Source organism: Nuphar pumila, chromosome 1, assembly GCF_984573655.1.
Source record: "Nuphar pumila chromosome 1, dmNupPumi1.hap1.1, whole genome shotgun sequence".
In the NCBI taxonomy this organism is placed as follows: domain Eukaryota; kingdom Viridiplantae; phylum Streptophyta; class Magnoliopsida; order Nymphaeales; family Nymphaeaceae; genus Nuphar; species Nuphar pumila.
In genome coordinates, this window is record NC_143249.1 from 145,150,798 (window position 1) to 145,165,908 (window position 15,111).

Genomic DNA, 15,111 nt, shown 5'->3' on the forward strand with positions numbered 1-15,111 from the left:
ACTAACATATGTGTTACATGATTGATTTATGAGGTTGTGTTCGAATGTATTATGATATTGTGCATTTATTGCGAGTATGTTATTTCCTACCAGGCTTTCACGAGTCTAACCCATTTTATGGGGTTTCAAGTAAATTATGACATGCAACTGCAGAGCGAATACGGAATGCTTAGGCGGTGTCAAGAGCCAGTCTTTTCCTTTCTTGGGAATAGTTTTGAAAAAATAATTATTGTTATCAAAATACTCTGATATATATTTTAAATTATTGAAATTGAATTAAATCTTATTGTTCTCGTTTTTATTCAGTTATGATAATTGATTGTATTGTAACCCGCCAAGAATGTTTAACCCAAAGAAAAAAGTTGTTTTCGTTGTTTTAAAAAGAAAAAAAAAGTTTTCTCTGAAATTTTAGGGTTAAAATTTTGGAACTTCATAAAATTGGTTGTATCCCGGTATCACATCAAAGTTGTATCCATGTGACATAGCTTAAAGCCCGCCATCAGATTCTCCTTCACATACATAAAATACAAAGAAGTGAGAAAGGGCATCCTAAACTCTATTTAGCCTCTAAATAATGATCTTAGTGCACATGAAAACATTCATTTGGAGTTAATCAAGAATACGCAAAGTGAGGACTTTGGAAGGAGGAAGCAATCCAATTGTGTAGCTTATTGCAGCCAGGTATGCATTTGAAAATTATTGTTATTGTATTTAATTACCATTTTTGTGTTGTAAGGGCTAATTCATGATATTTTACTTTTATATGGTTCAGATCAATGGTGGAACAGGTTTGGAGGAGAAGCTACCACATTATCTACGTTTCCTTAGCATATATTGATCCGTAAGTAGATGTGAGAAATTTGAGTTCTTTTGAGCACATCCACACAAAGAAAAGGAACAGGTTGGAGCACTCAAGATTGAATGATCTTGTATTTGTTGGCAACATGAGATTGAGTCAAAGGTAATATTAAGAAATATGATATTGATTTAATTTGTATAACCCCTGTATTATAATTGATATTTGAATATTGCAAACAAATACAAAAAAATTTGAGAAGACGCCATAGGAGTGGCTAAGACCCATCAGCACTGACAATGTTGACACATTGGAGAGTAGATAGAAGAAGAGTCAGGTGCAGAGTTACCAGTCGAGGAAGCGGGAGCGGGAAGCGATACGGGAAGCGGGAGCGGGAAGCGAGGCACTTTAAAAAATTTAGGAAGCGGGGAAGCGTGGGACCACTTAGAAGAAAATTCCGAACCGTCTCGGAAACGACCTAGGAAGCGAACCGGAAGCGAACCGGAAGCGAGGGGAAGCGAAAAAAAATGAAAAAAATGGGGGAAGCGAGGGGGAAGCGAGGGGGAAGCGTGGGGGAAGCGTGGGGGAAGCGTGGGGGAAACGTGGGGGAAGCGTGGGGGAAGCGCGCTTCCCATTTATGGGAAGCGCGTTTCCCATAAAAGGGGGACGCGCTTCCCATAAAAGGGAAGCGCGCTTCCCAAAAAAGGGGGACGCTTCCCCTCACGCTTCGGAAGCGCGACGTTTCGCGCTTCCGAAGCGCGCTTCGGGGAAGCGCGCTTCCCCTTTTGCCTAGGCGCTTCCGGTAACTCTGGTCAGGTGTTATGAATTATGATGAAGACTAGAGGCAGCTGCAGGTAGAGGTGGAGGTTGAGCTGAATGATGAAAATAATGTTTATATAGGTCCAGAGCCAAATGAAGAGAAAGGTCAAGACGTCTCAAAAGAAAAGGATCCATCATTGCACCATTGTTTCCATCATGATTAATGAACATAGATTAGGATGTATTCTCTTTTGTTTTGTTATGTAACATTTGACTGTTTAATAGTAAACAATCATGCTTATAGATTTTGTTAGTTGTTAGCAGTGTTACCAATTTCATGTGAAGATGTTTTACTAGTGCATGTATATGTTTAATTATTCATAATGCTTATATTTGATTTCTTTTCTTTGTCTATTGCATTTTATGATTTTTTCCAGAATTTTCCTGATTTTGTTGGTATTTTTCTCATTTAATGTGATTTTTAAAATGAGTCTTTTCCGTATCTTATGATACGATACACCTGTATCTTTGGCCCATGAGATACAGGTTCCAATATGATAATTACAACACTGCAAGAAGATAGCATTTAACATTTAGAGGCAGCACATCCATACCTGCAAAACCCTTTCCTATGTGCTTTTGGATCCAAGCAATTTTTTCATCAGAACCAATCTTTTCCTCAATATATCTCTGCAAAAAATTACATATAAGGCACAACTAAAAGTTCATCCCAAAGGAATGTCCTACCATTAACCATGAAGTAAATTCTATCATAGAATATGGAAACATGGAAACAAATAAAAAGAGCATATTAAGGAGAAATAAGAAACTCACCACCACAGAAAGATTTTGAAGAGGTTGAATATTGGAGCTAACAACATTTGCAACCTATAACAGTATAATAGATTAGAACAGTTCAATAATGACTCAATTTTCTCAAACAAGCCATTAAATAACAAGGAAAACAAATTAAGAAATAGGAGTCATTTCTTGTCCATGCTATGAAGTTATGGTTTTGACAAAGTTATACATGTTGAAATGTCTCCATAACAAATGACTAAAGGGAATTTTGGGTATTTTTTACAATTTTGTAACTTACCTTACATTTTTAATAAAATAGGAGAGAGGGACCGATACTGCAGCCTCTACTCCTCTTTCTCTCTATTGTCTATCGACTCTATCCCTTATTATACTCGTTTCTCCGGTACCTTCCCTCTAACCTCTCTTTTTAGTGTACAACATGATGTAGATACCTTTTATACATGGTACCAGAGCTCCCAGGTGGAGTTCCAAAGAAGAAGAAAGTAAAAATCGACAAGGTACAAGGTGGCGTCACCTGTACATATCATGACTCACTAGAAGGAAGCAGATTTGTGTTTGGGTTTAGGGGGTTTCAATAGAACCTTATTTTAGAAGATTTTTCCTAATCTTTAACGATCTTTTCCGGTATGTTTCAGTGATGTTTTTTATTTTCTAAGCTATTTTCTGACGTGAGGTCCCTATTTGGTATTTTGCCTATTACGGTTGACCTTGATGTTTATATGCAAATCTAAGGGTTAGATCAAGTGTTGTTTGGGTGTCTTGTAAGTATGTGGAGTATCTAGTGCATGATTGTTGGAGAAATGAGCAGATTTCAAGTGACTTTTTGTAAAGACAAGTGGGCATCAGCATGAGTAAAATGTACTCCTATATAAGGTTGATAAAAAAAAACAAAAAAGCAGGAGACACCAAAAGCAATCAAGTGGAGGTGCGATTAATTCAAATCACCAATGTTCGGTTCAATGGTAAGAACTTTGATGCATGGTCTCAGTCTGTGAGAATTTCCATTGGAGTGAGAAAGAAACTTGGATATATTACCCAAAGAGAGTGACCATTATTTTGCAGATTGGGAAAGTGAAAACTATTTGATTATGGCTTGGCTTTTGCAATCTATGGAACCGATAATTGAGAGGCATTCAAGAGCCTAGAAACCACAAAGGAGATATCAGATGAAAACTTGGAGGACTGGTCTAGGAAGAACAATGTGGCAAAAAAGTGTGATGTAAGCTAGGAGGAAGAACATTGAGCAAATATTATAATGAACTTAGAAGACTTTGGGAAGAGTTGGCACTTTATGACAAGGTGTGATTGTTGCAAAAAAAAAATCTTTTTAGGAAGAAAAACTCTCGCAAGGTCCACTTGACCTTTTGAAAAAAATTTGAAAATAACTCGCCTCCGTTTTTTAAAATGCGGGAAAACTGTGAGACAGAGCTCGCTCGTCGGTACAAGGTTCAACCCTTCATGGCGCTTTTAACAGGGGTAATTGAACTAAGGATCGAATTTATGTCTTTGCTTTGCCTAAATTTTCCTAAAAAATTATTTTAAGTCCTAAATGCACATAGAATCATGCTTGTGCTATGATTTGTGAAGATGATGGTTTTGATGCATACTTTGAGAAGTCATTCTGTTTTGGAAAGTACTTAGAAAATATTTCAAAATTACATTCCAAATGAATTTCGAAATTGACTTGAAAAATATGCTTTGAAGAATTATTTTGAACATCTTAAAATTGAATTGAAATTATTTCAAAATCACACAGAAGTATTAAATCTTGGAATTTTTTTTTAATTTTGAGATCGAAATTAAAAGTGAAATTTGAAGTTTGAACTTGGAATTGAGATTGAAGTTTAAAAATTGAATTTGAAATTGAGATTGAAGTTGAAATCAAAATTGGAGTTGAAAATTGAATTTTGTTTTGAAATCTAAACTTGAAAGTTGAATTTGAAATTGAATCGAATTTGAAATTGGAATTAGAATCAGAATTGGATTTGGAATTTTTTAAATTACATCAGAATTGAAATCAAAATTTGGAAATTAAATTTTTTATCTGGAATTGAAATGAAAATTGAAGTTAAAATTGAGATTGCTTTGGATTTTCAAAACAACTTTGAGAACACTTTGAACTTGCAAATAATTTCAAATTTTGGAAGTGATTTTGAAAATAACTTTAAAATTGATTTTTGAAAATAGATTTAAGTTTTTTTTTTAAAATGGATTGAAGTAGATTTCGAAAATCACTTAAAATATACTTTGAAATTTGAAAATGTTTTGAATAATTTTAAAAATGGAAAAATGAAATGATGCATATCTATCCTAAATGATGAATGCATTATTTTATAAAAAGTTTTTGAAGGAAATTTATTGAAAATCATTTGAGATTTAAAACTTTATTTTTGAAAAAAAAAGAGGATTTTTGTATCTTTATAGAATTAAAACAAGATTAATTTTTCATATATTCATGACTAGGGCCACAAATATATTTTTAATTAACCTTTATTTAAATTCTAGTAAAGAAAGAAAAGAATTTTGAATTTTGAAATACAATTATTTTTGAAAAATGAACTAAAAGTGTAGGTCGAAATTTTTCTTAATAAAGAATAATAATTCTAAGTATTATTCATATTCTAACTATGGCCACAAATACAAACTTTAATTAGCATAAAGTGAAACAGATTAATCATGGAAATTAAAATTAAACAATATGCTCATTCATTCTAAACTAAGCATAAAGTAAAATTCTCATTAATTGATTTATTACAATCCTTGAATTAATACAATAATTGAAAAAACAACAACAACAACTACTACGCCTTCATCCCAAAACAATTGGGGTCGGCGATATGAACCAAAAAAGAAAATCATTCTGGGACTTCCACATGAATCTTTCTCCTCCAATTGTTTCTATCCAATGCCATGTCCTCGGTGAGGTTCAAAGCATTCATATCCTTTCCTATCATCTCCATCCAAGTCTTCTTAGGCCTACCCCGACCTCTTTTAACTAATATATTTTCTCATTTCTCCATCCTTCTAACTGGAGTATCATTAGGCCTTCGCCGAATATGTCCAAACCACCGTAAACGATTCTCTCTCATCTTATTTTCAATGAATGCAATGTCTACCTTCTTACGTATCTCCTCGTTACGAATCTTATCTTTTATTGTATTTCCACAAATCCATCTAAGCATACGCATCTTAGATACACTCATTTTTTGAATATGATGTCTCTTGGCAGCCCAACATTCTATACCATATAGTAAAGCGAGCCTAATAAAAATTCCTGCAAAATGAGCAAACTTGTTAAAAATAAATGTAGGCTTTTATGGATTTTCCTTCAATTATTGAAAAATTGAAGAAAAATAACCAAAAATAGCCTTTTATGCCTCAGAAATAAAGAAAAATTAAACAAAATAAATGCAAATGATGTATGACTTTACAAAAGCATTTGAAAATGTATTTTGGAGTTCTAAATTTTCGAAATTGAGTTTTGAAATATGTAAATCCATTTTAAAATTTGAATTTAAAATGAATTTAACTTTGAAAATGAGGATTTTATAAAATAGATATTGAAAATCATTGAAATAAAAGCAAATAAACTCTAAAATTTGGTAAAATAAAGCTAAGGCATTCTAATTTAATAAAAACATTTTTTAATTTGTTAAATATATGAATTATATTTGAAAATTGGATTTTTAAATGTTAAAATGCCTAATTTAACTTCATTTTAACCAAAATAATGCTTTTTATAAAACCGGTTTTGAAAAATGCAATGAATGAGATGTCAAATTACTATGGAAATATATGAAAATTAATATGGAGATTCCTAACAACCTTAGAAACATAGAATTGAAAAATTAAAGAAAAGATTGGAGAAAAACCTAAATTAGGGGGTTTTATCCAATTAAAACAGGAATTTGCAGAATCAGGATTTACAAAGAGATCCTGTCAGAGTATTTCGGGTGAATAAAGGTCTAAAATAACTCAAATTGAGCTGAAAATCAATACATGGATTCATAACACATCAAAAAAACATCTCTCTTTTACAGAACTTCAAAATCACTTTTAAATCTTGAGATATAAATGAAACATCAGAACATTAATTTCAGAAGCAGGAAATTGGATTTTAGCAGACAAGTTGCTGTATTTTGGATGTTTCAGAGGCTAAACCGACTCAATTTCTCCCAAATTTGTGGGAGAAGTTGCTCAACATAAACAAGAAACAATTCCAATTTATAGGAATGAAAAATCAATCCTGGTTTGGAAATAGTGACTTCGGTAAGTCACTGTTCCATCTCAGGAAATGAATCTGTTATTTAGCTATATTGAGATGGCAAATGAGCATGAAAAATTATGAAAATTGACTGAGATAAACTAGACATAAAATGAAAAAAAAAACTCTTTTTACAGATTTTGAAAATGACTTTTCATTAGGGAGAGTTAATCTAAACAAAATGAGATAAAATCTAATCAATGTTTAATGATGTAAGATAACAGGGTCACGCGCAGCTGTCTGGGCAGCCTGTGCTGCCTGCATGGCTTGTGTTGTCTGCGCTGCCTGTGTCGTCATTGTCTCGGTCAGGGTGTGGATGGCATCCATCATGAAATCCTTCTGCTCTTGCCAGTTCGCAGGAGCACCAGTGGAAGACAGAGCACCTCTGCGTGCATATGACATCTACAACGTACATATTTTTCGCAAAAATTTAGACCCTTATCGGTCCTACCCCCTTTATGGTTGATCCTGAGCACATCTTTTCATACAATTACATCAAGATTCTTAATAACCACAAAAAGAGAATTAACCATGAATGCATATAAGCATAAGAGATTTAATACTTAAATAAAAGTATTAAATGGCCTTACCAATAAAGGAGACTTCTCTGGAGTACGAGGCACGACTTGCTCACAATTTAGAACATGACTCACCAAAATGAAAAACTTGATGCTAAAAAGATGATAAAAGTGTAAGATTTTGTGGTGGCTTTGATATCAAACATTTAACGACCCCAACTCATACCCCTTGAAAATGCAGAATTTTTTTTTTAAAGAACCATTGCGGAAAATTCCCAGAGACCCAGGGCCTTACAGTTTCACTCACCATTGGATAACACAACCTACAATAAGGGATCTTACATTTATCATCTATACCAAAACAAACCAAACTTTTATTGAATAATTGATGAGTTTCGAGACAATTGCATAAGAAAATTCATTGTGCATGAATAATTAAATGTAAAGGAAAAGTAAAGAAAAGTTGAGCCACGTTGTTCCTCTGTGAAGTTGTCTAGCAAACGTGTAGTACTCGTAGCTTTCCCTTAAACGAGTCGTTTCATTGATCCTCTGCGGCTGCGAAAAACCACAAAAATAGGGTGTCAGGAATCCAAAAAAATTTGCGTACGAATCCCTCTAATGAATCGAATGAGCATAAAGAATACAGATAGGAGTTCATGCAATAACTTAGAGGAATGCAATTATGACAAATACATAATTAAATTAAGCATTCATGAAATAGAGAACAATTATTAAGCATGAGGAAACATTTAATAAGTAACAGAGATCACATTTTAAGCAATACAATTATTTAACATGCATTAGGGAACAACATTAAGCATTCATCAACATTTAACAGTAAAGAGAACAAGTAAACATGCATGATCTAATGCATAGCAAGAATATGCATGGTTTCAGTGCAAAGTATGAGTAAATTATTACCTCTTATTAGAATTTTCTTTTCATATGCATGTCCCTACTATGTACACACAATTTAAGTTCCTCTTTTTAATTATTGTTGCCCGCGGATACAACAAACGGGTAAAATCCCCGAGGTCAAGTTAGTTTCCCAAGGTAGCTTAGTACACAATTTATATTTTATTACTGGGTTCCAGACTTAGCCCTCGACCGAAATACTCTTTGAAACATTAGACATTTAAATCTAATGTCGGGGACACCAGGGACATCTAAATCCACAAGTGTCACTTTCTTGGTATACCAAAATAATAGTTATGTCTACACACCACCCCCAGGCAAAGTGGCGGACTCTCCCTAAAACTTTGGCCAGAAGAAGAACCTCAATATTGGGTTAATAGGCACAACAATGCTCACGGAGTTTTAGTATCCTCACAATTTCCCCAAAACCGCAATGTCCAAGATTCTCACGCTGTAGAAGGGATATCAAGGAGACATAAACTTCATTGTTCCTTAATTTCTTTTATTTTGAGATTAATTGCAATTCAACATAGAGGATTAGCAATGATTAGCAATATAAGCTCGCAACTCAACATGTGAAGCTCTTCACGAGACCACATGCCCGTGGCAACATAGGACAGTGCCATAGAACAATAATATCACGTTTGATTTTTGCAATGCATAGAACAACTAAAACAAAGAGCATCTCATGCTCAAGGCTCACACAGCCCAGGATGATCAATTTGATTATCGATGCATTCATATGCAAAAATCACAAGGAAAGTACGATCGAGTTGTCACCATTTATGTGATCTCAGCATTTTGCTAAATGCAAGCCTCGAGGTTGCTACAACCTCATCATCCAACCATCGTAACACACATCGGATGTACTTGTCCAAAAAGTACGATCGTACCTTCCTAGAGGTACGATTACGATGAGAGGGTAACAATTAATGTTTTATGATTCATTTGGTTCATACATGACATGTATTGCTCTTTGAGCAATTGGCATGTGGAGGCCGACATTATCTCATATATATCAATAAAGTGTTGATTTCCCACTTCAAGGTACTCCATGACCTCTCGTAAAATTTATAACGTACATGTCTTAAGGTTCGGTTACAATAGCAATTGCAGTGGGTTTCTCTCCAGAAATGAGTCTATTCACAAAGTTTACATTAAGTATCCAATTTTAAAAGAATAAGAATGAGAAAACGCAGAACAGACAATCACAAGTGAAGTAATCCTACAGGTAAGCATGTATGTCAATTAAACTATTCGATTCTCTCTAGAATGAGTCTACCCATAGAGTTTATATTAAGCATGCAATTTCAAAGAATAAGAACGAGGAAAACATTGACCAGACAATCATAAGTTAAATACTTTTTCAGATAAGCAGGTATGTAAAATAACTATTTTATCTCAGAAGTCTTATATTTTATTTTATTTATCCAAAATCCTGGTGCGACTTTCTCCTACCTCGGGATGTCGTGCAGCTGCATGCGTCTACGGGTGTAGAAGATACGAGGCTCAGGCCGCGAAGCCAGAGTGGGGTTCGATGCGAAGTCTGCAAAAGTGTGAGTATCCAACGCTACATTATTTATCATGCGGAGAAATAGAAAGTCAGGCAGGGCATCTCCCTGGGCCTATCGATCGAAAAAGAGAGAGGCAGCAGGGGTGTGCCCCTGTTGGCCGAAATCAGAAAAGCGACAGGGGGCGAACCCCTGCCGACAGCAACGAGACGACAGGGGGGCAACTCCTGCCGACAGCAGCGAGGCGGCAGGGGCTGAGCCCCTGCCGACAGCAACGAGACGGCAGGGGGCCAGCCCCTGCCGACAGCAACGAAGCGGCAAGGGTTGAGCCCCTGCCGACAGCATCGAAGCGGCAGGGGCGCCCCTGCCAACAGCCACGAGACGACAGGGGGCGAGCCCCCCTGCCGACGGCAATAAGGTGGCAGGGGCCAGCCCCTGCCGACAGCCGAGAGGCGGCAGGGGGCCAATCCCTGCCGACAGAGAGAGAGAGAGAGATCGGGACGGGGGTGACAGGGGGGCAACCAACCTCCCGTCGGTCGCCCAATCACCCACAGGGGAGAGGGGGGGTGTCGCAAGGGCCATTAGTCCCCTGCCGGCACTCCAGCGAACCCCCAGAGGGAAAAGGGGACGACAGGGGCCTCGTAGGCCACCTGTCAGGCCTCCGATGGGCACAGGGGAGGCGAGACGGCGCGGCAGGGGCTGTGCGCCACCTGTCGGCCTCCCGGCGAGGTGACAAAGAGGTGGGTGAAGAGGGAGGTGAAGAGGGCGTACCTGAGAGGAGATCGACGGCAGTGGTCAACGTCGTCTATCGGCGTCGGTCGCAGCGACGGTGGTGATCGGCGTTGGTGCTGTGCGCAGAGAAGGAGGAGGTCGGCGCGATGGGAGCGAAGGGCTTCGAGAGGGAGGCGTGCCTCCCCTCGCCCTCCTACGCTGTTCTTAAAGGCCTGGGGGGGGGGGGGGATGAATGGGGAAACCCCGATGGGTTTCCCTTATCCTCCCAAAAACGATGGTGGTGGTGGGGGGGGGGGGCTCGGGAAGAGGATAACCCTATCGAGGATGGGCCCGGGTCCGATACAATTAAAAAAAAAAATTTAACTATGGGTTTTACATCCTACCCCTCTTAAAAGAATTTCGTCCGTGAAATATGTTTATTGCCTTCAGGATTCAAAATACAGGTCAGAATATTTTTCCCTGATATCGCTCTCAGGTTCCCAAGTACATTCGTTAATTCCATGATGTTGCCACCGAACCTTTAGAAAGGAAATGGTCTAGGATCTTAGCACTTGGTTACGACGATCTACGATCCCCACTGGTCTTTCTTCGAATGTCAAGTCCCCCCTAATGTCCACATCGTCGTAATGAATGATGTGCGATGGATCGTGAACGTATTTCCTCAACATGGATACGTGAAAAACATTATGGATCAGAGCGTATTGAGGAGGTAACGCCACGCGATAAGCTGTTTCTCCAATCCGCTCCAGGATTTCGAACGGTCCAACATATCTAGGACTTAGCTTTCCCTTCTTCCCGAACCGAAATACGCTCTTCGTCGGAGATACCTTAATAAAAACTATCTCGCCAATTTCGAAGGTAAGCTCTCATCGGCGTCTATCTGCATAGCTTTTCTGCAGACTCTGAGGGGTACGGAGTCGTTCACGAATCATTTGCACTTGTTGAGTATAGTGTTGCAAAACTATAGGTGCATCTAATCTTCGTTCGCCAACCTCGTCCCAGTAAACAGGTGATGAACACGGCCTCCTATACAAAGCTTCGTATGGGGCCATCTCGATGCTCGCATGATAGTTGTTGTTATACGCGAATTCCGCCAGACTGATGTGGGAATCCCACTCTCCCTTCCAGTCCATCATACAAGCTCGAAGCATGTCTTCCAAGGTCTGAATCGTACGTTCCGACTGCCCGTCAATCTAAGGGTGAAACGCAGTACTGAACTTCAACTTTGTGCCCAAAGCCAGCTGAAGTTGCCCCCAAAACCTTGAAGTGAATCTAAGATCACGATCGCAGATAATAGAGACTGGAACACCGTGCAGTCTCACAATCTCTCTAACATAGAGATCAACGAAACTATTCAACGATTGATTGAGACGGATAGGTAAGAAGTGAGCAGACTTGGTGAATCTATCGACAATCACCCAAATCGTGTCATGCTTCCTTCGCGTCCTCGGTAGGCCGACTATGAAGTTCATGGTAACATCTTCCCACTTCCATAGAGAGATCTCTATCTGCTGCATGACCCCACCGGGTCTCTGGTGCTCGATCTTGATCTGTTGACACGTCAAACACTTCAAGACATACTCAGCCACGTCTCGTTTCATTCCGTTCCACCAATAACTCCGTTGTAGGTCCTTGAACATCTTCGTGCTGTTAGGGTGAATGGTGTATCTAAACTTGTGGGCTTCCGCAAGAATTTCATCTCGTAAGACCGGGTCATCAGGAACCCAAAGGCGTTCCTTCAACCATATGCTTCTATCCTCCTTCAAACGAAAAGGTGTATCTGTCAGTATCGCTTGAGCATTCAACTTCTCGTAGCGTGCATCTGTTTTCTGCCCATTGATGATCCTCGCTAGTAGCTCAGGTTGTGCAACAAGGTGGGATAAACCGATTGAACCTTGAGTGATTGCGAAAGGTTCCCAAGAGGCTAGGTCTTCGACCAACCTCCATCCAGCAAATAAGGCATTAATCGAAACTTTCGGTGCTTTGCGACTGAGGGCATCAGCCACAACGTTCGCCTTTCCTGGGTGGTAGGAGAGGGTGAAGTCGTAATCCTTGATAAATTCTAGTCAACGTCGTTGCCTCATGTTCAATTCTTTCTGCGAAAATAGATACTTAAGGCTGTTATGATCGGTGAATGCTTCAAATTGCTCCTCATACAAGTAGCGTCGCCATATCTTTAGTGCGAACACCACCGCAGTTAACTCTAAATCATGAGTTGGGTAGTTCTTCTCGTGAATTTTAAGTTGCTGAGAGGCGTAAGCGATGATTTTCTCATTCTGCATCAGCACGGCCCCTAGGCCTGACCCAGAGGCATGAGTATAAATCACGAATCCGCCTTTACCAGAAGGTAAGGTCAAAATAGGAGCACTGGCAAGTCGCTCCTTCAATAACTGAAAACTCGTCTCGCACTTCTCGTCCCATAAGAATCTGGCCTCTTTCTTCAGTAACTTCGTCAAGGGTAACGCAATTTTTGAAAAATCCTGAATGAATCTCCTGTAGTAACCCGCTAGTCCAAGAAAACTCCTGATATCACGTGCGTTCTTTGGTTGCTGCCAACTGAGTACAGCCTCAACCTTTGCAGGGTCCACGGACACTCCTTCCTTAGAAATAACGTGTCCCAGAAACATGACTTCCTCGAGCCAGAATTCACATTTAGAGAACTTGGCATACAAACGTTCCTTTCGCAGGGTCTCCAACACGATGGTTAGGTGTTCCCGATGTTGCTCTCGACTTTCTGAGTACACCAAGATGTCGTCGATGAACACGATCACGAAGGTGTCCAAAAATGGCTTGAACACCCTATTCATTAAGTCTATGAAAGTTGTTGGGGCATTGGTCAGTCTGAGCGGCATGACTGTGAACTCGTAATGCTCGTATCTCGTCCGAAAAGCCATCTTAGGAATATCATCATTCCTAATTCTGAGTTAATGGTATCCAGACCTAAGGTCGATTTTCGAGAAAACTTCAGCCTTCTGTAACTGATCGAACAAGTCTTCGATACGCGGCAATGGGTACTTGTTTTTTATCGTGGCCTGGTTGAGTAGTCGATGCACAGACGCAAGGTCCCGTCCTTCTTCTTCACGAAAAGCACAGGAGCTCCCCAAGGAGATACGCTTGGGCGAATGAATCCCTGATCCAACAACTCCTGCAACTGCTTCTTGAACTCCTCAAGCTCAGTTGGCGCCATCCTGTAAGGTGCTTTAGAGATTGGCGTCGTACCTGGTAGCAATTCAATATTGAATTCTACCTCACGAGACAGCAAAAGTCCCGATACTTCTTTAGGAAAAACGTTGGGATAATCGCAAACAACATCCAGCTCACTGATGGGAATAGGCATTGGATCTGATTGAATAACACTAACCAAAAAGGCACTGTATTCCTTCCGCAAGAAGTTCTGCGCCTTTAGCGCCGAGATCATCCGACTTGCTCATACAAGTCTGGGAATTCTGAATTCTACTCTCGGAAAGCCTGGAGGTGATAAAACGATTTTGCCATCACGACAAAATATCTTGGCATGATACTTGTGCAACCAATCCATGCCTAGGATGACGTCAAATTTTGTCATCTCAAGCAAGATGGCACAAGCAGGCAAGTGTCGCTCTGCCACAACTATGTCCAATTCAGGTATGTAATTGACGCAAACTGTGTTCTTCCCAACGGGGTTATACACGTCTAAAACATTGTCAAGAGGTTTTACATATGCAATTATTCTACGAATTTTTCTGAAACAAACGAGTGTGTGGCACCACAATCAAAGAGTGCAAAAGTTGCTTGACCAGCAACAAGAATGGTACCTTGAACAAGATCCCCTTTTGTCAAATGTTCGACCGTGGCTGCATAAACTCGACCCGGCTCCCTGACACTTCTTGATTGTGCTCGTTGTTGCTGCTGATGAGGTGGTCGAGGAGGCTGAGATTCATTGTCGGTTCGCTTGAGGTCATCTGTTGCTTTCTTTCGGCAGTCGCGTATGAAATGGCCCATCTTGCCACAATACAGGCATCCGCCAGTGTCCCGCGGACAAGATTGTCCTACATGATGCCTCTTGCACTTGGGGCAGTTATCTCCAGGCGGCTGTCTGGGCGGTGGATGGTATTAGACAGTGTAGTATATGTGTTTTGTATTTACAATTTGGATCCGGATCCGGATCCGGATCCAAACTATTTGTATGTAATGGCATACTTATAAATAACCCCAGCTTATCAGGGTTATTGTAAATGCTATATATTGGGGCTTTTGCCTATATATTAATGAAATAGGTCACAATTTCTGATAATAAGAAATCGTGACTCATTGCAGCCTGTCTCTCTTTCTTCTCTTAGTTTCTCGTTCGCAGGCTCTAGAGAAAACTTACATGGTATCAGAGCACGTCTGATCCAAGGGCCGAAATTCTTCTACACAGGTACGTCCATACAAGATCTTCCTTCCTCTCTTTCCTTATTCGGTGTGGTTGCTGCAACACGATCACGAGCCCAGATCTTCCTTCAATCTGTTCATCTACTGGAATACGAGCCCCAGGTACTTCTTCCTTCAATCTGTTCCTCCATCTTCACATCTCTTTACATTAAATTTGATTGTTGAAACCTATGTCACATGGGTGCGGGTGCGGGTGCGGGCGCGAGTGCGGGTGCGGGTGCGGGGATTCGGCACTTCCAAAAAACCCAAATGCGGGGGTGCGGCAGGGGCAAAAATGTAATATATATATAAAGGGGGCGGGGGAACAGGCGGGGTTTTTTTTCAAATTTTGCAGCTGTCAGTTGCTGACAGACAGCTGCTGCAGCTGACAGACAGCTGCTG

General features: G+C 39.6%; 1 protein-coding gene across 2 annotated transcripts in view; it reads right to left on the bottom strand.

Moving 5' to 3' along the window:
- The window catches only part of LOC149849201 (glutathione S-transferase 2-like), a 131,309-nt gene that overhangs the window by 82,482 nt on the left and 33,716 nt on the right, over positions 1-15,111 (bottom strand). For both annotated transcript variants that reach the window (XM_089998945.1, XM_089998936.1), the window contains exons 7-8: positions 2,390-2,443; positions 2,170-2,245 (exon numbers count right to left, since the gene is read on the bottom strand). In XM_089998945.1, coding sequence (XP_089855071.1) covers positions 2,170-2,245; positions 2,390-2,443 — 130 coding nt within the window. The remainder of the gene's footprint in view (positions 1-2,169; positions 2,246-2,389; positions 2,444-15,111) is intronic.